The 22,581-nt window shown below is 48.3% G+C and overlaps 4 protein-coding genes and 1 non-coding gene across 7 annotated transcripts; 2 read left to right on the top strand and 3 right to left on the bottom strand.

The window, feature by feature from the left end:
- Positions 1 to 105: 105 nt before the first annotated feature.
- znf839 (zinc finger protein 839) lies at positions 106 to 8,604 on the top strand. 2 transcript variants are annotated; one of them, XM_041060425.1, is made up of 10 exons: positions 106 to 1,185; positions 2,077 to 3,156; positions 3,620 to 3,751; positions 3,902 to 4,015; positions 4,144 to 4,236; positions 5,151 to 5,297; positions 5,408 to 5,512; positions 5,984 to 6,071; positions 6,177 to 6,297; positions 6,482 to 8,604. In XM_041060425.1, the coding sequence occupies exons 1-10, from the start codon at positions 346 to 348 to the stop codon at positions 7,068 to 7,070; spliced, it is 3,309 nt and encodes a 1,102-aa protein (XP_040916359.1). In that variant the 5' UTR covers positions 106 to 345; the 3' UTR covers positions 7,071 to 8,604. The 2 variants fall into 2 exon arrangements, with proteins under 2 accessions (XP_040916359.1, XP_040916358.1); XM_041060424.1 differs by having other exon boundaries at positions 2,077 to 3,168.
- A 47-nt stretch (positions 8,605 to 8,651) lies between these two features.
- Positions 8,652 to 12,172, bottom strand: LOC121197061 (cyclin-dependent kinase 2 interacting protein). The gene is made up of 5 exons (XM_041060430.1): positions 12,047 to 12,172; positions 11,424 to 11,595; positions 10,742 to 10,871; positions 10,187 to 10,316; positions 8,652 to 9,134 (listed from the first exon to the last, which is right to left on the bottom strand). Exons 1-5 carry the CDS (start codon positions 12,051 to 12,053, stop codon positions 8,932 to 8,934), a joined length of 642 nt encoding a protein of 213 aa, XP_040916364.1. The 5' UTR covers positions 12,054 to 12,172; the 3' UTR covers positions 8,652 to 8,931.
- Positions 12,173 to 12,502: 330 nt separating this feature from the next.
- On the top strand, positions 12,503 to 15,600 carry im:7136021. 2 transcript variants are annotated; one of them, XM_041060428.1, is made up of 4 exons: positions 12,503 to 13,157; positions 13,310 to 13,501; positions 13,841 to 14,051; positions 14,168 to 15,600. In XM_041060428.1, exons 1-4 carry the CDS (start codon positions 12,503 to 12,505, stop codon positions 14,400 to 14,402), a joined length of 1,293 nt encoding a protein of 430 aa, XP_040916362.1. In that variant the 3' UTR covers positions 14,403 to 15,600. The 2 variants fall into 2 exon arrangements, with proteins under 2 accessions (XP_040916362.1, XP_040916361.1); XM_041060427.1 differs by having other exon boundaries at positions 13,307 to 13,501.
- Positions 15,601 to 15,903: 303 nt separating this feature from the next.
- dkc1 (dyskeratosis congenita 1, dyskerin) lies at positions 15,904 to 22,430 on the bottom strand. The gene is made up of 15 exons (XM_041060426.1): positions 22,381 to 22,430; positions 20,978 to 21,033; positions 20,812 to 20,898; positions 19,904 to 19,995; positions 19,633 to 19,817; positions 19,406 to 19,470; positions 18,921 to 19,047; positions 18,585 to 18,715; positions 18,194 to 18,337; positions 17,945 to 18,065; positions 17,576 to 17,694; positions 17,388 to 17,491; positions 16,951 to 16,993; positions 16,601 to 16,756; positions 15,904 to 16,263 (listed from the first exon to the last, which is right to left on the bottom strand). The coding sequence occupies exons 1-15, from the start codon at positions 22,394 to 22,396 to the stop codon at positions 16,198 to 16,200; spliced, it is 1,512 nt and encodes a 503-aa protein (XP_040916360.1). The 5' UTR covers positions 22,397 to 22,430; the 3' UTR covers positions 15,904 to 16,197.
- Positions 17,808 to 17,884, bottom strand: LOC121197837. The gene has a single exon (XR_005896289.1). It is a non-coding gene; the product is annotated as a small nucleolar RNA SNORD83 (small nucleolar RNA).
- Positions 22,431 to 22,581: the final 151 nt, after the last annotated feature.

Genomic DNA, 22,581 nt, shown 5'->3' with positions numbered 1-22,581 from the left:
CACACACACACACACGTTGGACATCAACACACCCACACACACACACACGTTGGACATCAAAATAATGAATCCGGTCCGGTGGCTTTTCCAGTCCGGGAAGTCCGCACCACCGCTCCCACTGTGGGCTAAGGTAGGCTAGTTCAAAACTCCCCCCGTTAACCGCTACCTGTTCCCGTTATCACCGGTCCGTTAATGCCGTCCTTCATCCCAGCGGAGCGTTTTATCCACCAGCACACATAGATTTTACAAAACTGAATTTATTCGGTGATATCGGCCCACAATCCCGTTGCTTTCAGACTCAAACTGGCCCCCAGTCTTAGCTAAGCTAACAGCCTCACGGCCAAAATGGCGGACAACGAGGATGACAGCGGTTCGATCAGAACAATAACAGCCGCGGAGCCGCCGGGGGCCGCGGCTCAGCCCCCCGCCGCTAACTTCGCCCAGCCCGCGGACAGTTTACCGCCGGTGTCCGCCGCTCAGATCACTCAGCCCGCGGAAAATGTATCGGCAGTGGCCGCCGACCTGAGCGGTGAGTCAGGGGAGAGTTCACAGACCGCGGTCGATGCTGAGAACGGTCAGTCCGTGGACACTTTACCGTCAGGGTCCGGAGCTCAGCTGGCGGACTTCTTACAGAGCTGCCCGGAGGAACAGAGCATCTTGGTGGGCACAGAATTCACCGACCTGGGCTCGGATCTCGTCAACACCACTATTATCTACGTGCAGCCGGACGGCAGCCTGGTCGACGGGTCCGGGTTAACGGCCGAGGAACAGCAGGCTCTGCTGGACCAGCTCAGCAAGCAGCAGATCGTCCAGGTCTCTGACACCGAGGCTGCCCAGCTGCTCCAGCAAAGCCATCTGGTCAAAACCATCCCGGTCCACAATGCGGCTCTGGACCCGAGCCAGCTGCAGCAGGTCATCAACCAGGTCACCAAGTCCCAGCAGGTTCACGTCCAGGTCCCCCAGCAGCACGTCCACGTCCAGGTCCCGCAACAGACCCCGAAGCAGCAGGTCCACATTCAGCAAGTCCAGGTTCCCCCGCAGGGCCTGAAGCAGCAGAAGCAGGTTCAGGTTCCTCATCAAAATCCAAAGACTACTACCCACAATAACGCTTCCCAGCAGCTGAAGAGTGTTGCCCAGCATGTGGCCATGCAGACTGGCAGCTCGGTCCAGGTGGTCCAGAAGAAGGTGGGTAGTGGCCTCACCCTCACCTGGTTCAGACAAATACAAGCTGACCCTCCATGATCCTGTTTGTATCAGGACTCAACCCACTGATCAGTGTTCACTTAGAGCAGTGGTTCCCAGCCTCAGGATCGGGACCCCACGAGGGGTTTTAGGACAAATCTGATTGGTCAGGAGATGACTGACAGGAGAACAGAACAAAAATATATGTTCGTTTCACAATTTCACGTTTTTCTTCACACTTTCCTTTTAATTTTCAATTCAGTGTAGTGTTATTTACACAGCTCCTTCCACAGTCAGAAGTGTCTGAAAGAGCTTTAGAGAGAACCAGAGTCTGACCCCAGATCAGCAGAAACAGCTCCCTGTGAACCTGGCTCATATGGGAGACCCGGGCTGGGTGAGAGGAGGGAGAGGAGGAGAAGGACATGCAGCATATAGAACATGATACACACAGGAAGTGGACGATGTTAGAGGGACAGCATTCAGATCCCAGAACAGTTAGTGGATCCTGTGCTCAGCAGGTTACAGCTGTGATAGGAAACAGAGCACAGGAGCAAACAGCTGTGATGGTTGGTCATTATTTACATTACAGTCTGCAGAGAATATGAATCCAACAGGTGTCTGAAGCAGAGTGGGACATTAAACACAGTCATGTGTTAGAGACGGAGCCAGGACCACAGACAGAGACACCTGCAGACAGGTACAGAGACAGAGACACCTGCAGATAGGGACAGAGACAGAGAGAACAGAGAGAGACAGGCACAGGACGACAGGACAGTGATGACAGAGTTAATGACATGGAATAAACGCTGATAAATGTGAGAGTGGGTCTGAGCAGAGACAGACTGTGACAACATGCTGTGTCAGGTTCTGATTTCTGGTTTTCTGTCCTTTCAGTCGGAGCCAATCAGGATCCAGATCCAGGTTCCTCCCAAACAGGAAGTGAAGCCCGGCGCTACTCTACAGCAGAAGAGTGTAGCTATCAGTCATCCGCAGGTGAAGCTGTCGGCCAATGGTAGCATGAGCAGTGGTCAGATCATCCACATCCAGCCTGTGGTTGGTCAGCCGGGTCAGCAGTTCTTCCTGCAGCAGGGTTTGGGGGACCCACCCATCCAGCTTCTGCTGCAGAGCCCCACCCCCGTGGTCGGATCTCTTATCCCATTGGTCCACAAGCTGACGGGCCAGACGACATCATCGGGCACCGCCTCCACTCCAAGTCAGAAACCTGTGGCATCCCCGGTCATAGTTCAGACCCCCTCTGCTGTAAAGACCACAGCCGCCTCCATCGTCAAGACCCCGCCCAGTTCCTCTGTTAAAACTGTGAGCGCCCCCCTAATTAAAAATGCCACCAATGGCACAATGATAACCACCAGTAAGAGGCTTGTTAAACCACCTGCGGTCATCACAGCGGTCCCAGTACAGACCACCAGACCTGCCCATCCTGCCACTGTGACCACGCCTTCTGCTCTGCCCCCGGTAACCGCAGCAGCGAAGGACAGAGAAAGAGAAAAAGATGAGAAGAAGAAGATGAAGAAGAGGGAGAAGAGGGTGGTGAAAGTCCAGACCAGATCTGGTCGGGTCTCCAGACCACCAAAGTACAAAGCCAAAGACTACAAGTTCATAAAGACTGAGGACCTGGCTGACAGTCATCAGTCCGACTCTGACGACTACTCCGACATGAGCGTGGAGGAGGAGGAGGGGGAGGGCGCGAGGAAGGATGGCTCCACCCCCGGCGCCTCCACCTCCCTCACCTACAGCCATAAGTCCCGGTCCCACTCCTGCCAGACCTGCGACAAGGCCTACATCGGTCCTGGAGGCCTAAACCGGCACTATAAACTAAACCCTACCCACGGAGATCCTGATCCACCCGGCAACCAGCTCTGCAACACACCGTGCACACTCAGAGACGTCAGTCAGCCACAGGAGACAGCCGTGAGAGACGAGGAGAAGACGAAGGAGGACAAATCTGCTGTCACGGTAACAAACAGAGTAAGAGACCCATCCACCAATCAGCGCTCAGATCAGCTTTTAGCTGTTAACTGCTGTATAGCATATTAAGCAATTACTGTTTTGTACACTGCATACTGACGGGTTAATGACTGGCATTATTTCTAGTTAATAACTTTGTGGTTTGGTGACTGGTTAATTAGTCTGGTTTGTTTATTACAAACTGGTCAAAACATGGAGTGGTTTATTATTAGTTAGTTAGTTACTTAGTTAATTTCTGGGTGGGAGACTGACTAGTTAATAATTTGTTTTGTGTATTAACTAGAAAGCTACTAACTGATTAAGTACTTAATTACTGATTAGTTTACTGTCCCACTGGTTAATTAGTCTGGCTTCTTACCAGCTGGTTAATGACTGGTTATTGAACGACTTGTTAACTTGAGCCTATTTGAATGTCTTGTTATTGTTTGCTTTGCTTTCTGTCCATGTTTAGGTGGAGGGGCGTCCAGCAGTAGCTGTAGGACTCAGGGGCCTCCATCACCGGGGTCCAGGTCGGCCCCGAGGACGAGGGAGGGGCCGGGGCCGGGGCCGGGGTCGGGGGCGATCTCTGGCACCGCCTCCTAAGGTGAGTGACAACACGATGAATTTTAACAGTATGAAAACACGCAGTCGGAACTGTTTGTATTGAAACCTCCTCAGATTTCCACCTGCTGCTCTTCTTCAGGAACAGAACTCTGCTAAATGATCAGTTAATCTGATTGGTCGATTCTCTCAGGTGACGGCGGGCCTCATCAGTAGGCGAGGTCGACGCGGTCGACCTCCAAAGCTCAGTGTTTCCCCGGTAACACCCGAGCAGCAGGCAGAGAGGAGGAGAGACCGACTGCAGGAGGTAAGGGGAAGGAAGTGGAGACATGGACTTTCAAAGTAAAGTTTCTCTTTACAGGCATGTTGTAATGGCCTGCACATACACATGTGTGATCTCTTGTTGTGTCTCCATGACGACCACGTGTCGTTCAGCTGGTGGAGCAGTGTGAAGATGAGGAGCTGATGGATATTGTTCTTCCTCGTTTGACCAAAGTGTTGAGTCTCTGGGAGCTGCTGCTCGCAAAGGTACACACTCAAATACACAAGTGCACATTCACACTAATCTGGAATCATCTTCCTGCTGAACACAACTCAACAATGTTCCCTCCACCGCCCAGCAGTGTCCTCAGTCCATGGTGGCAGTTCTCTGTCCTACTCAAAGCAGTTTGGACTGAGCCCAGTCTCAATGAAGCTTGTCTCACAGTAGAGTCAGTATTTATACAGCCACAGTTGATACCTGTCTGCTGCTTCAGGAATGTCCTGGGCCAGCCACACCTGACAGGACTACTTGACAACAGCTGGTGTCCAGCAGAAGGTCCTTTGGTTACCACAGTGACTGGCATCAGCGACTCTCTGTGCCCAAACAGGCCCCGTTGGTCAAGGTTTGGCCACCAGACGCTCGCCAGCAGGCTCCACTCCTGGGTCTAGTTCCAGGAGGGGGGTCTGGTCTCCCTGTTTCTGGTATTACAGCTCCGACAACATCTGGGAATCTCAGGATTGTATCTTGCTCTTTGCAGGTGATGTAGTTCCAGTGAACGCTGGAGCAGTTTACAGCTGAGTGCGAAGCAGCAGGGTGAGAGCCAGCATCTCCCAGTCTGAGGTCCTGGTGCTGCTGGAAACCAGTGGATTGTGCCCTTCAGGCTGGGAGGGAGTCACTGTCCCAGGTGGCCCCAAGTAACTCAGGGTCTGTTTCACCAGTGAGGGTCAGATGAAGGGGAGACCAGCACCTGGACTGGTGCAGAGTGAAGGTACCACACTGCTGTGGTTAGGGTGAGGGTCCTCACCTGTGTTCACACACAGCAGACCAGTTGAGACGGTTTGGGCATCTGATAAGGACGCCTGACAGAAAACAGATGGTCTCCACTGTTCAGTGGACACAGTCAGTCCAGGTCCTCTTTTCAAGTATTATGAGAAACCATTTTGTGTCCTCTGGCTTTTAGGTGGAGTGTGGCGGTTTAGCGCGGACTCGTTTTCCAGACATTTACCGTGAGTATGAGTCCCTGCAAGTTCAGGTGAAACAGGCCGCTCAGGATTACATCATCAGCCCGCAGGGTGGAGCCACCCCGCTCGAGGTCAGGAACATCGAGGTGAGAACTTTCACCGTTTTTCTTTGATTTGCTTCTTTTCTACTCTGGAGGCCTGAAAGTTTCCGGTGTAGGTCTGTAACTAGGTGTGTGTGCTGTGCTGTGTGATCCAGGTTGCCAGGTCTCTGGGGATTCTGGATGAGGTGAACAGGATGAAGGTGGTTCCTGGAGCGTCTCTTGGCTCCAGTCAGACCAATAAGACCGTGCGATACATGGAGGTAAACAAGCTGTCAGCGAGGTTGGGTGTGAGAACAGGGTCTGAGTTGCCTCTGGCTCCAGTTTAGAGCTCTTTCCAGGTTATATCTGGCTCCAGTATGCATACCTGAAAGATTCAAAGATTCTTTATTGTCCATTTGCTATATGTGCAGGACATACGGGCAAATCAAAATACCGTTTCTCCTTCAGCAGGTGAGAGGTGCTGTGAAGTAAAGACACAACACAAAACAAAAAAAGAATAGTAAAACCTGTGTACAGATAATATTCTGGTATAAATAGAAGAACAGAGAAGCAAACGTGCGTACAGAGTGCAGTCTGGCAGCAGCATAGCTAGCAGTAGAGTAATTTAGTGAATTAACCCTGATGTGTTTGGACTTTCTTGTTAATCTGTTTGTCCATGGAAATATCAGATCCTGATGTCAGAGACCTGGACCTGTTGTGGGTTGTACTCTGATCTGAAATCTGTTTCCCAGAATTCCAAGATGCTGCCGCCGTCAAAGAGATTCAAGATGGAGAACAGTGTTCCAATTCACCAAAACGGCATCGAGATGCACACGGCAGGTAGTTACAGCGTCTGTGCCACGTTAGCACACCTGCATCACGCTGCTGTAACTCTGCTTCAACATTTGGAACTGAACTGTTTGTTTTCCCACTTTTCTTTCCAAGCTGGGACAGCAGTGACCCCAACAACCTCTGTGACGTCCTCTCTGAAGTCCTGCTTGGTCTCTGTGTCTCCTGTGGTAATTCCAGATGGATCCAAACCACTGACCACCACCGCTGACTCCAGGTGAGCTGAACCTGCTGCCGTCCTCTGAGTGCACAGGTGGAACAGGTAATCACACGGAGATGTGATGTGAGAGCTGGTGTTCCTCTGTCTCACCTGCCTAAGGTTTCCTGTGTAGTGTATCAGTGTTAGACCTGGACCAGGTGCACAGAGGACCAGGTATTAATGTGTTTCTTTGGTCCTGTAGCACTTCTGGTTCCACCTCTGCTGAGACGCTTTCCACCAAGGCTCCACCCCCTGCCACATGTATGGAGGTGACCCCAGTTGATGACGAGGGAGAGGGGCCTCCGCAGACCGACGTCCAGGTGGAGCGTCTGCCGGCACGCCAGGACCAGGTCCTGAGCGCCACTGACATTGCAGCCCAGATGAAGGAGCTGGAGAAAGCTCTGGGTTCGAATCCCGAGACTACTGCAGACACCAAGACGCTTGAGTCTGGCTCTGTCCAGACACCTGGCTCTGCTGTGATCCAGACACTTGAGTCCAGCACAGTCCAGACTGTGGCCTCCTCGCAGCTCCAGCAGAGGGACTCGTCCCAGCCTGAGTCCAGTATCACAGATGCCCGTGAGACCAAAGAGCTGCAAGAGGGACAGGAAATCTACATCCAGACTGAGGGGCTGACAGTCCAGCTGGCAGAGCCCGGATCGGACCGAATTGTCATTGTCAATGGGCCGGACGGGACCACTATGCACATCCAGACTCCAGAGGGGGTCCCCCTGGAGGCGGTTCAGGCCCTGCTGGGCATCGAGGCATCAGATGGAGCTAAACCTCCTCACTAAGCCCTGAACAGAATCCAGACAGGACCAGAAAAAGAACTGAAGTGCATCAGACTCACAGGGAGAATCTGTATTTTTAAGGTGGTATGAACTCCCAGATGCTGTAGAGCGTTGGTACCAGCAGAGTTGAGTCTCACTGGTGAACTTCAGCAAAGATTTGACCAACATCTGTCCCCAAGAAACACCTGGACCTACAACAGCTGTGAAAGACAAGTCGACCAACACCTGTCACACCTGTCAGTCTGTCCAATCTAACTCAGTAACTCATGTTCAGTTTAACAGTGTTTCTTGCAGTGCCCCCTCTGGACAAAGTGCACATTACAACCATGAGTGTAGGGGGGGCTAACAGATTTTCAGACTGCTGGCTTCTGTCAGCTCTCGTTGTTGATGTTTAATATTTAGCATCCAGCTCGTTCTTCAGTCTAAACTTCATGTTTACGAACAGGTTGAAGATTTTCCCATGAGCACCAAGTTCTTCTCACAAAAGTCGAGGCTGCCACCTGCAGGCGACATTCAGGCTCCTCATGAGCTAATTCTCTGATTCTCTCAGTACGAGTTGAGTTTTTCTTGGTTTCATGTTGTGGTGCTCGTGTACGTCGGAACCTGTCAGAGAAAGGATCAATCACACGCCGCTCCTGATCTCTGCAGATTAAACCTGATTAGTTAATCCTGAGCTCAGGATGAGCAGCACCAGTTATTGAGAAGACGAGTTTGTGATTGAGATGATATAAAGTGCGTAGTGTCCCCTCTGGGCTACCGTACTCAGCTGTGATGATCAGAGTTTTTGGTCTCAGTTCAGTTTGATGCGTGATTGATTCATTCAGCTCTCACCTTCGATGATGTCACTGGCGTGTCGGCAGAGGGTACCTGATCTTCCTGTGGGTTTTTAAGGAATCTGGAGTGAATGTAAATTTGTAAACTTTTTTTCAGTGTTTCCATATTTGGACTTGTTTGTTTAAAGGTAGATCAGATTAGTCGGCTGTTTATATGTAGATAAAATGAAAAACAAAGTTTAAAAAAGTTGCACTATTTTATTACTTTTTATAAAACTTCACAGCGAAACATTTTCCAAATGTCACTGAAGGTTTGTCGCCGTCGGAGAATCGATGTGAGGACGGACTGGAAACCGTTTGGAGGAAGCTGACTTGTCGTGATAATCGTCCGAGTGCTGAACGCAGTCAACACACTTTATGTTCCTCCAATAAACTGACGTGATGAACTCAGAACCGTGTTTGATGATTTTACAAGATGGAAGTTTGATGATCATCATCAGATAACATGTTAAATTCATTCCAGCTGTTCACAGCTGTTTGATTCTTCTGTGTTCCACTGCAACAGTTTGTTTAATGTTTAACTACATTTATTTTACCCGTCGTGACTTTTGTGTTAGTTCAGGATGGATGTTTGTGATTCCTCTGAACTTGTGGGTCACTGAGCAGCAGCTGCTGTGATGAACAAAGCCTCAGTGACTCAGCTGCTCTCTGTAGCTTTCTGACACTCTGTCCTTCAGAAAGTAAAACGGCTCCATTTTTCTGCCTCTTCACAACAAAAACTAGTTTTCATGTTTGTCCAATCAGCAACAAGTGAAACAGCAAAGTGAATTTTATGGCAACACTTAACAGACATTTAACAACATTCACAGATGATCTGAGGCTTCAGACATTCGAGCTGCTCTGAGACAAACGCACTGAACCGTAAAGAGTCACCGAGTTTACCTGCTTCTGTTTCTACACCTGTTTGATAAACCAGAAATAATCAGGCTAGCAATTTCCCCACGTCCACACTCGGTGCCACGCTACACTAACACCTAGGTCATCAGAGGTGACCCTGACATCGATCACTTGACTCCGGAGGACAGGTGACATCACAGTGGGCGGTGTCCTGTCTCCAGTAGCAGAGCCTCAAGGGTCAGTCTGGCCTGGGGGGGGGTGAAGGGCTGGTGCAGCCAGCAGGACAGGTAGACCATGCAGAGGTCAGAGGTCGCAGTGTGGGCAAGTTCCTGCAGGACTGTCTGCTTCAACTTCAGCTCCTGGCTGAAGGCTTCCCACAGAACCCCGGACGACGACTCTGCAACAAGAAGGAACATCAGATACCAGACGACGAGTCTGAAGCAGGAGTTGGACACCGTCTTTTGATGGGATCACACCGGCACCAGCAAGTCACCATACTGATGTGTACATGAGACAAGTGAGTCTGATATATTCAATATGTCTGACCGTGCATCGTAAGAAGTGTCTTAGGGCAAGATGCTGAACCCCAAATTGCCCCGATGTGCTCATCGGTGTGTGAATGGGTGACTGTGACCTGCAGTGTAAAAGTTCTTAGACTCCACGTAAATAAAGTCCGTTTACTATTTGACCTGATGGCTTCCTACCTCCAGCACCTTTAATGGGACCACAGCCAGTGCTGTTGTGGTGACAGACTCTGTCCACAGACAAACACCTGTCAAAGTCCTCGAAACCACTTCTGTGATTCACAGCATGTGAGCAAACTGGAGAGTGAATGAGCGTGAAGCGTCAGTGGGAGGAGGCGGAGTTTGTGTCCAGCACTGCCCACGCCACGAGTTCAAGCAGCCGGGGAAGGATCCAGACGAGTGTGGGTCGGGGTCAGCTCAGTTACAACTACAACACAACAGCCTTTTTCTCTGAGCGATGAAATCTGTGTTGAACACAGAGAAATGTTGGGCAGAGCAGCTTCTCACCGCCGTCCTCAGCTCACCTGCTCTGCTGTGTTAGTTCCCGCCTCGTTACGTCTCCAGGATTTTGCCACAGTGACACACACACACAGCCTTGTTTTACTATATTAGTGAGGACCTGCCACTGACAAACTCATTCCTTTGCCCCCTGCCTCCTTGCCCTAACCTGGGCCTAATTTGAACCCCAAAGTCCTAACCCTCGATCGGGCATTTAAACGTGGGGTGTGACTCCACTCGTACGTTGGCTCCTGACGTCTTTTCACCAAAAACAACAGAACTGATCTTTAATAAAAGCTGCTTGTTGTTCAGTCTGAGAGTCGGTGGATCGTAACGGTTCAGTGCATCAGTTCAAGTGAGTCTGCAGACATCACTCAGTTCAAGTGAGTCTGCAGACATCACTCAGGTGTGTTTTAGGCAGACTCACCAAACTGTTTGGTGTTCCAAGTGTGAAACAGAGGAAACTTTCTTCCTCCGGGTCCAAAGTGAAATTCCTCCAGATCCTGAATGCCTCGCTGTGATGTCATCAGATGCTCCATCTTTGTTACCACGACGACCTAACAGGAAGAAGACAAGAAATGTCAGAGGAAGAAATGAAACAGATGAAACAACTATTAAATCACTACAGGGATGTAATGCGCCTGCTGCTGATGCCTGTTCAGTTCATCAGTCTACAGACTGCTGATTCAGGATCAGATACAGCTTCATTTTTCTGTTTGAACATTTTCTTTCTGTTGAAATGTTTCTTTCTGTTGAAACAAACGATCTGTGATCTGGAAATCTGACCTGAATTCAGATTCAGTCTGAAAACAAAGATTCCAGCAATCTGTCAGGAAAACTGCCAAACCATCGGCCAATCAGAGCAGAGCCCATTTATCAAACCATCAATGTTTTTGTCTTTAGTGAACGTGACCGAAATCTCCTCCTTAGTTAAAGAAAGTTAAATAAAATAAACTGAAGCGGAGCAAAGTTGAAGCGTCACCATTTTGTCGATGACGTCCTGAAGTTTGTGGCATTCGTCCTGCAGCTCTGCAGCCCCACCTGCTGGAGCCGATGGAAGTGATGAAGGTGATGGAGACTCGTCCACCAGCTGCTGCTGACTACTCTGAGAACTGAAGGAGACAAAACTGAGGTCACACACACTGATGATGATAATAATGAAAAGAACTTTTATATTAATATTTACATGTATTAGTCCTGTTTATATGTTTATTTCATGATTTAGAGGTGACTGCAGTGATTCACGGACAGGAAGTCCTGCAGGTGAAGGTCTTGAACAGGTAACCATCAAACATTAAATCACCGTCAGTGACTCAAACAGTTTCTCCTGTTGGAAGTTTTCAGGTGAAACTTCGAGGTGTGACACGTCGAAGACATGTTTAAATTCACGTGTTCTGTGAAAACGCCACGTTCAGAACTGAAAGAGTCGCGAACATGAACAGTACTGTGAAGTGTGAAGTACAAAAGAAGTGGGCTAACCCACCTGCAGGCACCCAAGTGCACAGTGAGTGATGCAGCCACCACAGTTTGACAAAGACTAATGAGTGGTTCTGTTGCATCGATTTTTTAGTGTCTGACAGTGAAACGTGTTCACTCACTGATGCTGACACGTTTTATCTCAGGGACACGGATCGAAGCATAAAACTAAACTAAATGAAACTCACATCCTCATGTTAACGATGTTCGCTGCAGTGTTGAATCCATCCTCGCTTAGTTTTTCCCACCGCAGCATCAAGTTGTGCCAGTCGGCCGCATTATCTTTGATCTTTCTGGCACTTCCTGTGACAGCAGAGCACTTCCTGTTTGCTGAGGTCACCATGATGTCGCCTGACTCACCTGAAAACACAATTTACCTGCTTTTATTATTGAGCACAAGAACAAAACATTTCAAGTGTAGACATACACACGTTCACATGTTTCCAACATGTAAAAGCCTGACAGAGAATCCCGGAGCAGACCTGCTGCTGTGTGTGACGCCTCGTGCTTCCATAGAAGAAGAGTGACGTCCCCTTATTGTGTTTGTATTGTGTGTTATTGTTGTGACTGTTGATTTCATTGTAATCAGCACCGCAGCTGTTTGTGCTCAGTTCTTTCACACAGATTCAGTGATGGTGCGTGCAGAGCAGATTATTGGTCCTTCAGATAAAAACAGAAAACCCGTAATAACAAATTCTGTTTTAAAAACCTGATCCGGAGTCAGTTTAACCAGACTATCATGTAAATATCAGACTATTAACACGCTACAGACATGGACCGCCGATCCTGTGATCAGCAGAAGTTTACTCACCTTCCATCTGATCAATCAGCCTCCTCCGCGATCTCACGCTTCCTGGTTCTTCTTCTTCTTCGGTGGTTTTCCTGTTCTGCAGCGCACTGGCGCCTCCTGCTGATGTGTTTTTGCGGCAGCGGAGTCCTCCTGGACTACTTCTTCGGTTTTTAGTTGTTTTACATCATTTTCCCACGTGATTTCTGTTTCGCGTGGAATCAGAGCGCAGGGGCAAATGTTGATGAAGAAACAGAAACAAACCATCAGCATGAAGCCTCAGCTCCGCACAAACCGTCAGAGTGAGACCTCCCGCTCCTCACACCTTCTCTGTGCACTGACGCAGCAGGAAGAAGAAGAAGAAAAGCGAAGCGGACGGTGTGTTTTCCTCTGATCGATCAGATCGCTGACATAATCAATAATCGATAAAACAGGTGATCAGACGTCGGTGTCCTTGTGTCACTGAGGTGTCAGGTCACCATGCCTTCGCTGCTGCAGCTTCCCGCCGAGCTGTGGCTGCAGGTGTTCAGCTTCCTGTCCTGGAGAGACAAACTGAGCGTGCGCTGCACGTGCTCCCTCTTCAGACACCTGTTGGATAGATCCCCCCTCCTATGGCGGGACTTCAGCGTCGTGCTGCGGCACTTCTCGAGGTACAACCGCTCGTTCTGGCGCAGTCTGGCTCAGAGGCACGTGGGCAGAGTGTCAGTGCGTTCGGGGAAGCGGAAACACCTGAGGGAGTTGTCCACCTGGCTTCCTGTTCTCCACGCGCTGCGACTGGACGACTGGAGAGAGGGTGGCGCTGATGAGCTGAAACTCTTCCACCAGCTGCAGCGACTATCTGTCACGTCCTGTTCTGCGCCCCTGAAGAACCTAGACTTCCTGCTTCCTCTGAGTCATCAGCTGACGGAGCTCAGCCTCTGTAATGTGCAGCTCACCTGTCCGGCCTCTCACGTGTTGGATGCTGTCAGTCAGCTGACTCATCTCACCTCACTGGTGCTGCATCATGACGGTAGTCTGAGAATCCCGACGCTCAGCGGAGTCCTGACTCACCTGACCGAGCTCAAACACCTGTCCTGGACCATGATCACCTACAGGACCCTGTCACGTGACTTCTTCAGCCCCGCCCATCTCTCAGGTATACACACAGTGGTGACCCCAATTATCTCTAAAGGAGCTGTGATGTCATATGTAGTGCAGGTCCGTCCAGGTGTTACACTGAGATTTCAGGTGAAGCTCAGGTACATTAAAATGTGTGACTGCAGGTGTGTTGTGTTTGTCATCCAGCAGGTGGCGGCACTCTGCAGCTGTCTGACCTGCAGTTGTTGAACTATGATGCCGGGGTGACGCAGGAAGTTCTGCAGCCTTTGTCCCGCCTCCGCAGCCTGTCAGTGTTCCACCTGTATTCTGTACCTGGGCCCACATGTCACCTACGAACATGGCTGACATCACTGCCACAGCTCCGCAGTCTCAGTGTGCACGGTGAGTCTGAACCTCTACTGTTCATCTACTGTGATTCTACTGAAACTGTGAGAGACTGAAGCAGAGCAGAAGCTGGAGTCGTTACCTGTTCCTCCAGTTCACCTGAATCTGAACTGATGTTCGGCTCTTTTCTTTGTTTTCACTGACACTTTACGTCGGCGCTCATGCTTCAGGTGACACTGTCACACAGAAACTGTTCCAACAGTAACTCTGTCAGCACACAAACAGCAAACCCACGTCCTCCAGAACACACCCACTGTTTTTGTGACTGATGCACCTGCTGGTCAAACTGCTGGGACACGATGATGTCATGATGACCACACACTTTCTGTCCAATAGGAGGCCATCCTCTGGCTGCGTACGCAGACTTTCTGCCATCCTCCCTCCTCAGCCTGACTCTCTGTGTGGATCTGCAGCCTGAGGATCTGCAGGTGGTGTCACTCAGAGCTCCTCAGCTAGAGCACCTGCACCTGGAGCCGTGGAGCTCCTCCTCCAACCTTGTCAGACTCCTCCCACAGCTGTTCCCTCACCTGAGGACGCTCCGGATCAGGTGAGTCAGCAGGTCCAGCTGCCTACTCAGCAGAACCAACCCACTGGTTTTCACAGCAACTTGCTGGTTTCCACAGTGACCTTCTGTTTGTTGAGTTCAGTGGTTTTCTGTTGCAGACATTACCACGTTTCAGATGACGACTTCCTGTGGCTGCGGCAGCTGCGGCGTCTCGACACTCTGGAGGTTCTGGATTCGTACTACAGACCTGACCCGACAGACCCGAGCTGGGTCGTCTATGAGCCGAGTCCTCGTCTGCTGCGGCTCATCTCCGAGTTACAGGCCGTGACTGATCACAGAGTCCGAGTCATCACCAGTTCACACAGAGATCCGCTCACCTGTCTGTGTGTCTGACCAGTCAGCATCTGGTCAGAACACCTGGAGTGACATCACTGGCGGAGGTGGGGCTTGTTTTCAGTGAAACAAAGATTTCAAAGGATTTCATTTGTTTTTCAGTTTTTTGGAGGCGAAACGATTCAACGTTAAAGTCGTTTCTGTATTTCTTCAAATAAAAACCAGCAGTCGGTTAAAAGCTGTCGCGTGGTAAGTAAATCCAGTCACTGTGGGCGAATGTCCAAGGCAGCTGTAGTTTGTTGTAACGGACAGTTGTCCTTGTTGTCCTTTAATCCCAAGCAGCTATTATTGGACACAGTTAGCCTTTCACATTAAAAGCCCTGTTAAGAAATGAAGGTTTTCTGCTGCTGGAGGGATTTTGATTTGAAACGAGGAAGTGTTGAGTTTGAATCAACCTCATAATCCGTTAACTTTAACACGACAGATGGGAGCCAATCAAAATGAGTTTGTACTGAAATCGGATCAAACAGGGAGGAGCAGAAACAGACACCTGTTTCCTCCTGCAGGTGAATAAAGGCCTCGGTCGCTATTTGAGGAAATACGTTTTTTCACTGAAAGTGCCTTTTCTGGAGAAATGTGTGTGACTGCTGCTCTCACTGCTCCAGCCTCACAGATTGATGCGACTGTCAGAAAAAACAAATCAACCAAAATAATAGAAAACCGTTTCTTCTCGTGTCGTTCCTGAGTTTTTCACCATGAACACAAAGTGCTGTAAAACAGTTGGTAACATGTTTGACGTGTTGCTTACATGTACAAACTATGAATGTGTTTGACACTAACGCTCATTCACTGCCATTCAGAAACATGGACACAATATTTATACTTAAGGTGCTGTAACATGAAAAAGATAAAACAGTGAAATGATGAAGAATGAAAGTTAGAAAAAAGAGAAATCATGTGATTGACAGCAGAAATACACTCGGAGGAAAACAAAGCACCTGCTGCACTTTCACCTTCTGTAACTTTAAAGTTTGAGTTTATTTATGGAATTAAAACATTCACAGTAAATCAGTTTGTTTTCATGTTTAAGTTTTATCGGAGGGTCTGATCGTTCTCTCACCGTTTTTCTGAAACATCAGCTTTAACCCGAGGCTCTTCGCGGTTTGTCTGGTGATGTTACGTCATACAAACCAGCTCTTATGATTATTGTTCCAGAATATTTTGAATTTAAAAATTTCAGACTAAATCATATTTAGGTCACACAGTGAAAATGTTTACTTCTCATTCAAAAAAATCAGATTAAAGTGTTCACAACATGATCACCTCAGTTCATCCAAACATTCAGGTTCTATCAGCTGATTCATGTGGTTGTGTGTGAATGAAAGAAACTACACCTGAAGTAAACCGCACCCTCAGCACACCTGGGAGTAACTGACGGCTTCTTCCACTCATTAAGTGTTTTTGAATTATTACTGAAATGAGTTTTAAATGAAGTGGCTTCAGAATCAGAATCAGTGAAATCAGCTGATTTCCATAAATCTTGAACTCGCTGCTTTTGCTCTGAAATATGAGACTTTTATTTAGGCTTCTACATCTTTTCAGTAAAATAGAAACAGTCTGAAGTAGAGTTATTTTCATGTTTCTGAAGACAGAAAAGACTTTTATTTTGAAATTACAAAACAGGCTCTCTTTAGGTATTTACAACAACAAAGTAAAATTTATATAAAAAACAAAAACCATCCTCTCTGCGTTCATGCAGTCCATTATTATTACACTCCCAGAATGCTTTGCATTCAGACAGGTGTGACAGTGGGTGGAGTCTGTGAAAGCATCCAGTTAACTTGTAGATCCATTGTCACTCTGAGGCGTCGCCATCTTTCTGTTTCTTCTTCTTTTTCTTCTTCTTGGCACTTTCAACAACCTGCAGGACAAACACCACATTTCAAACTGAATTCAGCATCATTTCATGTGACACGTTTAACATGCGACTGTCAGACAGACCTAATGTGATTGTTTAAGTTTATATGTGACAAATTACTTGGAGCTAAAACAGCTTGTGATCATTTCAGCGATCAGTTCGTCAAACTTTCGAAACTTATCTTCAGTTTCAGTTCATAACAGAAACATGTGAAACCGCTGATGCAGCGTCACAGGTCAGTGATGCTGATGGAAGGTGATGACGTGTTGAATCAGGTGGGTCCAAACGCATCATTACATTTGGTGAACTTCTTTTACCTTCACAATTTAATCAAACTGACCTCGGTCTCAGGCTCCGCCCCCTCCTCTGCAGGCTCTGCCTCCTCCACTTTGGCTCTTTTTTCTTTCTTCTTCTTCTTCTCTTTCTTCACTTCCTCTGCAGATGGCGTGGACGGTGTCACCGCTTCACCTTCACTATCCGTTGCCTCCCTCTTTCTCTGCAGAGCACAGAGGTCAGAGGTCAAACCGACAGAATCTCCACAGATTCAGATAAATTCAACATTAAGTGATAACTTAAAAAGATCAAACTGGTTTTCATGGAGAACCAGTATGAAGATAACTGGAACGTTTAACATGAATTCAAACTCTCACACCGACCAGCTGATTGGTCTCCTGATAAAAATGAATTTACCTTTGCTGAAGCATCACATGGCTCCTCTGTCACCTTAGCGATGCTGTCAATCAGAGCAAAAGAGCAGTTTTAATGATGTTTAACGTTTGAACCTGAAGACGTGCGGCGGCGTGACATCACTGTTCGCAGGTGAGCTGCAACTCAGCAAACAGCAGAGTGACAAAGCTCAACCCTGAAAATTTCTGTAGCAGACTGACTCCCTCAGAGAGCACGGCAGCTCAGCGAGGGATAACTGTCTGCGGCTCAGTCCACAAACCAAACAAAACGTTCTGCCCGTTAGAAAAAGACGACTGACGTCAGTAAATCCCAAGTCTCAAACCGGGAAAAGCTCCGTTTGGAATTAGCTGTTTACAGAAGCTGTGCAGAACATGAGTGTGCAGGTGAAGCACCCCTAACACACCTGTGTAACAGCCCCGCCCTCCACAGGTGGTGTGTACCTGTAGTCGACGTATTGGTTCTTCCAGTCCTGCGGCGTGCTTCCGTTTGGTTTTCCGTGTTTGTCGAGGAGTCCTTTCTGGATCATCATCTTCTTCTGACTCGCCTGATCGAAACAAAAAAAACAACAACATGAAAACGTTGAAGCTTTGATCAGTTTCACTGCTGACATGAAGAACTGCAGGTGCACCTTTGGTCCCAGACCCCACTTCCGAGGATACGTGTCCCTCTCCATGATCACCCTCTTTATTTTTGCCACAACGCCATGGTCACACGTGGAGATTACAGCCGTCGTCATCAGAGCGACAGCTGGACGATGAATTCATGGTAAGAAAAAAAATAGTCAATAATTCAGATGATTTTATTTATTAATCTCGTGTTTGATTAAAACAAATGTCTGTCTGTTTGTTCCTCTGCAGTGAAACCATCAGAGAAGGGTGATAGATAGCAGGTCATCACAGCCCGAGAGCTACTGCAGCTACTCCGCTCATCATGTGGCTTCAACCCACACACACACACACACACACACACACACACACACACACACACAGTCTCTCACCTGTACAGATGGCCTCCCCCTTGGTCGTTATGACGACTATGTCCTGGTTCACCTCAATGCCGTCTTCGTACCTGAGGACACCAGGCAGCATAATCTTCGCGCCGTAACATATGGCGTTCACCTGGAGACACAGTCTGAGTAAACAGGTGTGTTTCGTTCAGAAAATCTGGGCTCAGTCAAACAGGCGTAGTAAAGAGGTGGAGCGGAAACAGCAGCAGCGTTTTATTTTTCAGGACGGAGACGACTTACAGCGCTATCCTTCATCACCAGCCGCTTATGGGACACGAGCAGCTTCTCCAGGGGGAAGATAACTCTCCTGAGATACGACTCGTCTTTGTTGTGATCGAACTGCCACTGAGCATCCATGACATCGTGCATAGTCACCATGTTGTCCTACAATAAAAGCAGAATGAGAAGCTGGTACGTTAAACGATGTCAGCGGTGACAGAGTGATGTCATCACAATGTCAGCAGCGCTGAGGCCGCAGGCGTACGGAGGACATAACCTGCGTCTCTGCTGCAAGTTTCTGTTCCAAAGTTTAATTATCAGACCTGCACCGAGCAGCAGGACTGAACTCAACACTTTGAACCCCAGTAACCTCAGAGTCTGACCGCTGAGGTAAACAGGAAGTGATGCTGACCTTCTCACCCAGAACCCCGGACCGGACTCTCCTCAGTTCCTGCATCTGACCACCGACTCCGAGCAGCAGACCCAGGTGGACGCACAGAGTCCGGATGTAAGTTCCTGCTTCACAGCTTACCCAGAAGATACCTGTGAGACACAGACAGGTGAGAGTGAGGATGCCGCCGTGAAACACAGAGCAAGCCAAATAAAACGGATTTGGTCTGTGATGTTTACGCGCAGATGATCGGTCAAAAACAAAAAACAGCAAAGCAGCAGATTTAAACAGAGTCAGAGAAGAAAATGGACAAACATGAAACGATGAGAACTCAGCGGCGGACAGGTGAATACTGACCGAGCCTCCTCTCGGGGTCGTACTCTATCAGTTTGCTCTCGTAGATCGTTCGTACTCTCAGCTGGCGTTTCACGGCAGCGATCAGCGGCGGCCGCTGGAACAAAGCGCCAGTCAGCGTTTCCAAAGCCTGCAGACAGAAGCCGAGTCAGCGGAGGTCGCACGACTGGTTGTGAACAGAGTGATTCTTACAGGACACAGATCTGAGATGAGATTATTCAAAATGAGCTCGAGGATTATGTGTCGCATTACGTCTGCACGGAGCCTGAAGGAAAACCAACAGGCTGTTTAAACCTGTTCACCTGTAAACACCTGGAACTGACTCACCTGAGGTCACCACAGATAATTTATGTGGCAAAATCATCACTATGTTGATTCTTTTAGAGAGACACACAAAACTTCCTCATGCAGTGTTAGCTTATATATTTTGATAGCTCAGTCTCGATCGATCGATCAGCTCTCGGTCAGCAGGAAGTTGTCCGACTTACCCGAGCGAGAGTGTGTTCGCTCTCTATTGCGTTGTGCAGCCGAACGATTCCCACATACTCTTTACCTGCAACACACAGAGAGTAGTGAGAGGGCCGCTGGGTTTTACTGTGTTGACACGCCTGTCAGCCGGGTGGAGACGATCAGTACCACATGCATCGTCTACAACTACAAGACCAAGTTTTCTTCTCCTGGCGCAGACAAACAGAAAGCAGTCAGCTGTGCGTACCAGCGCTCTGCTGAGATTTGACCAATCGCGTGGCCCGGTCGACGCACACAATCAGACAGCCTGTGACCTTCGGGTCGAGCGTCCCACTATGACCTGTCTTCTCTACCCGCAGGATCCTCCGGATCCACGCCACCACCTCATGAGACGACGGGTTTGCTGGTTTGTCCAAGTTAATGAAGCCTGACCTAAAGAGAATCAGTAAGTATAGCAACGTTAGCTTTATGTTGCCTGAGGAAGAGCACATCAGAGTGTTAGTGCGTCGCTGTGATACCTGACGTAGTCCTGGATGCCCCTCTTCAGCGGGTTGCTGCCACTCGGCAGTGGGGTGTAGTGAGTGGTCCGGACATTCAATTTGTCAAAATTCTGCAGGAAACAAAGGAAAAAGCACAACTTCTTCGTTGGTGTGTGGCTGAGAGTCCTGACGGCCTGCAGCATGTGTTCAGCTGTTCCGACGCGTTAACGCTAACATCAACCTGTTTGTCTGCAGTGAGTTAATCACTGAATGACTGACGCAGACGCGGCTTCACACATTCAGAATGATGGTCTTTAGTTTGAGATGTGTGTGTGTGTGTATGTGTGTATGTATGCATACACAGACACACACACACACACACACACACATACAACCTTGTTTCTAAGTCATTTGTCATTCAATCAAAACCCATTTAGATAAATGTCTCTGCATCATGTGATCAGAACAGGAAGTCGTCTTAGCGGCAGCCGGGTCAAGTCGTTCTCTCCACACAGTTTCGGTTAATTGTCCGGCAGAACGCCGAGACAACGCCGACAGCACGGCGGAGAGGCTCCGCCCCCAGAACAGGAGCAGAGGGAGAGACAAGATGGCCGCCGCTCAGAGAATGGATAAACTGATTCATCACATCACATGGACGAGACCAAGGGATGATGAAGATAACACCAAGAACAAATAAGGTTAATTGATCTAAGAAGCTGGTGTTTATATATAATCGATAATTATCTTCAACAGCTGCTGCAGTTAAACGGACTCAGTAACAAGTAACAGACGTGTGCACACCGTGTTATCACGTTAAAATAAAAGGAAGTAACTTAATGTTTTATTTCAGTTTCATTTCATACATGTTCTTTACCTAAAACTGCAGCTACCGTGTTTTACCTTTAGTAACTCGTGTTCTGATGATGTCACAAACTCAGGTGTGTTACCTTTAACAAGAGAGGCCACTGAGACGTGTCCAGAGTGACAACCTTAGCCTCTGGTTGGATGAAGAAGTCTCCACTCTGCTGGATATCCTGTCAAATATATAAATGTTTGATCTTTGTTCAGAAAAAAAAATTTAAACCTAAATCCACAGTTTAAAAAAGCACTCACCCCGACTTCTTCTTCACTGACTTTCTTTGCTTTCTTCTTCTTCTTCACTGACGCTACTGAAACACAAATCAAAACCCAAACAAAATCAATGACATGAAAGATTACGTATGTTTATGCACGAAGGGAAAAAGAAAGGACGTACATCAGGCTGTTCCCATTTTTGTGGTCCAGGCAACAACCCCCCCCCCCCCCAAACGTTTTGATCTGCCCTTTTTCATAATTTAATGATTTCAGTGATAGAAACAAACATGAATAAAGGATCATAATCAGACGCTTCAAACCGAAGGTCTCAGTCCTGTCTGAGGTTTGATCAGAATGTCCCAATGCCCCAAACTTCCCTGATAAAGTGTTTGAGCGTAACAACGAAAAACATCTTGAATAAAAGTCTAGGACGGGTCCGAAAAACTACAGAGACTGTGACAAAAACCTGAGACGGAGCCAGAACCGGATGAACGGGTCTGAGACTGAGGAGTTCACGGAGCTCAAACTAAAGTTCGCCTCGCGCATGTTGCTGCTTTTGCTTCACTAACATGTTGAAGTAAAAATTACTTAATGACATCAACGTTCAAATGAAAGCAACGAAACATGAACTCGCTCCATCACAACCACAACAAGCGTTTGATGAGGCAAAGCTGCAGCCCACGTGCTCCCTCCGGCAGCATGTGGCTGTTAGCATCAGGGGCTAACAAACGTGGCTAGCAGGCCGCTGTAAGAGATACGAGTAAACTCTCAAACAGCCGATAATCAACAATACACAGGTGGAAGCGACCAGCGGAGCACAGACACGAGACTCCAATCATTATGACCCACAGGCGTTCGAGTCTGGTTTAAACTTTGAGCTGCAGTTTGACTGAGAACACGCGCTTCCACCGTAACTGATCGTTAACACGCGCTTCCACCGTAAATGATCGTTAACAGCCACCCCTCCTCGCGACTTATGTTTACACATTGCGCCCCGGTTCGTTATCGAGTAATTTTCGGTTCGTTCCGTGGTTTATTCTCGATGTAATTCGGCTCAATCGGAAACAACATGAGGTTTTCCGTAAGCTCGAGGCTGCACACGTGGATCGCGCGGCGCCTACGCTGCTGTTTAACACATGAAATGAAAGCCGAAGACACAGACCGCGCGTGCACATCGGAAAATAAAACTAATCCACAAAACACAAAGCTGAGCTCCGTCTGTGTAACCGAAAACATGTCTGAATCACTTAAATGTCAATGGAATCTGGCGAATAGTGCCGAAAAAACTGTGCATGCGAGAAAATTCACGAAGCCAAACAGACACGTGCTCAGTTCGAGCATTTAAACGGTTTCAATCCAAAATTTAACTGTTCGTTTAAACTGTGAGGTTTGTGGAAGTTAGCAAAGAAAAATGTTTCCAGCAGAGCATGCAGCACACTCACCCTCCACGTCCGCCATCTTAAAATGAGAGACTGCGCGCAGGGAACGCGACCTCCTCCTTCAGCCTCTTGTTCTTTGTGTTTATTGGCGGACCGGAAACCGGCTTTAAATGCGCACACTGCCACCTACTGTGTGGAGCGTGTAGAGTCACGGTGACCTGATCGTTCTTGTTTGAAAAACATAAAGTTGTGAACGAAAGCGTA

The sequence above is a fragment of the Toxotes jaculatrix genome, chromosome 17 (assembly GCF_017976425.1).
Source record: "Toxotes jaculatrix isolate fToxJac2 chromosome 17, fToxJac2.pri, whole genome shotgun sequence".
Taxonomy (NCBI): Eukaryota; Metazoa; Chordata; class Actinopteri; family Toxotidae; genus Toxotes; species Toxotes jaculatrix.
This window is presented reverse-complemented; position numbering and strand designations above follow the sequence as displayed.

Bases quoted from the DNA above. Each gene is read 5' to 3' on its own strand.
- znf839 (XM_041060424.1), top strand. From the start codon at position 346: ATGGCGGACAACGAGGATGACAGCGGTTCGATCAGAACAATAACAGCC. The intron at 3,169-3,619 runs GTAAGAGACCCA...GTCCATGTTTAG, and splicing joins CTGTCACGGTAACAAACAGA to GTGGAGGGGCGTCCAGCAGT. The intron at 5,298-5,407 runs GTGAGAACTTTC...TGTGTGATCCAG, and splicing joins TCGAGGTCAGGAACATCGAG to GTTGCCAGGTCTCTGGGGAT.
- LOC121197061 (XM_041060430.1), bottom strand. The intron at 10,872-11,423 runs GTGAGTTTCATT...TGTCTCCTTCAG, and splicing joins AACATCGTTAACATGAGGAT to TTCTCAGAGTAGTCAGCAGC. The intron at 10,317-10,741 runs GTGACGCTTCAA...TCTTCCTGTTAG, and splicing joins AGGACGTCATCGACAAAATG to GTCGTCGTGGTAACAAAGAT.
- im:7136021 (XM_041060427.1), top strand. From the start codon at position 12,503: ATGCCTTCGCTGCTGCAGCTTCCCGCCGAGCTGTGGCTGCAGGTGTTC. The intron at 13,158-13,306 runs GTATACACACAG...TTTGTCATCCAG, and splicing joins CAGCCCCGCCCATCTCTCAG to CAGGTGGCGGCACTCTGCAG. The intron at 14,052-14,167 runs GTGAGTCAGCAG...TTTCTGTTGCAG, and splicing joins CTGAGGACGCTCCGGATCAG to ACATTACCACGTTTCAGATG.
- dkc1 (XM_041060426.1), bottom strand. The intron at 18,338-18,584 runs GTCAGCATCACT...CTTTTATTGTAG, and splicing joins CCGGGGTTCTGGGTGAGAAG to GACAACATGGTGACTATGCA. The intron at 16,994-17,387 runs GTACACACCACC...TCTGATTGACAG, and splicing joins AACCAATACGTCGACTACAG to CATCGCTAAGGTGACAGAGG.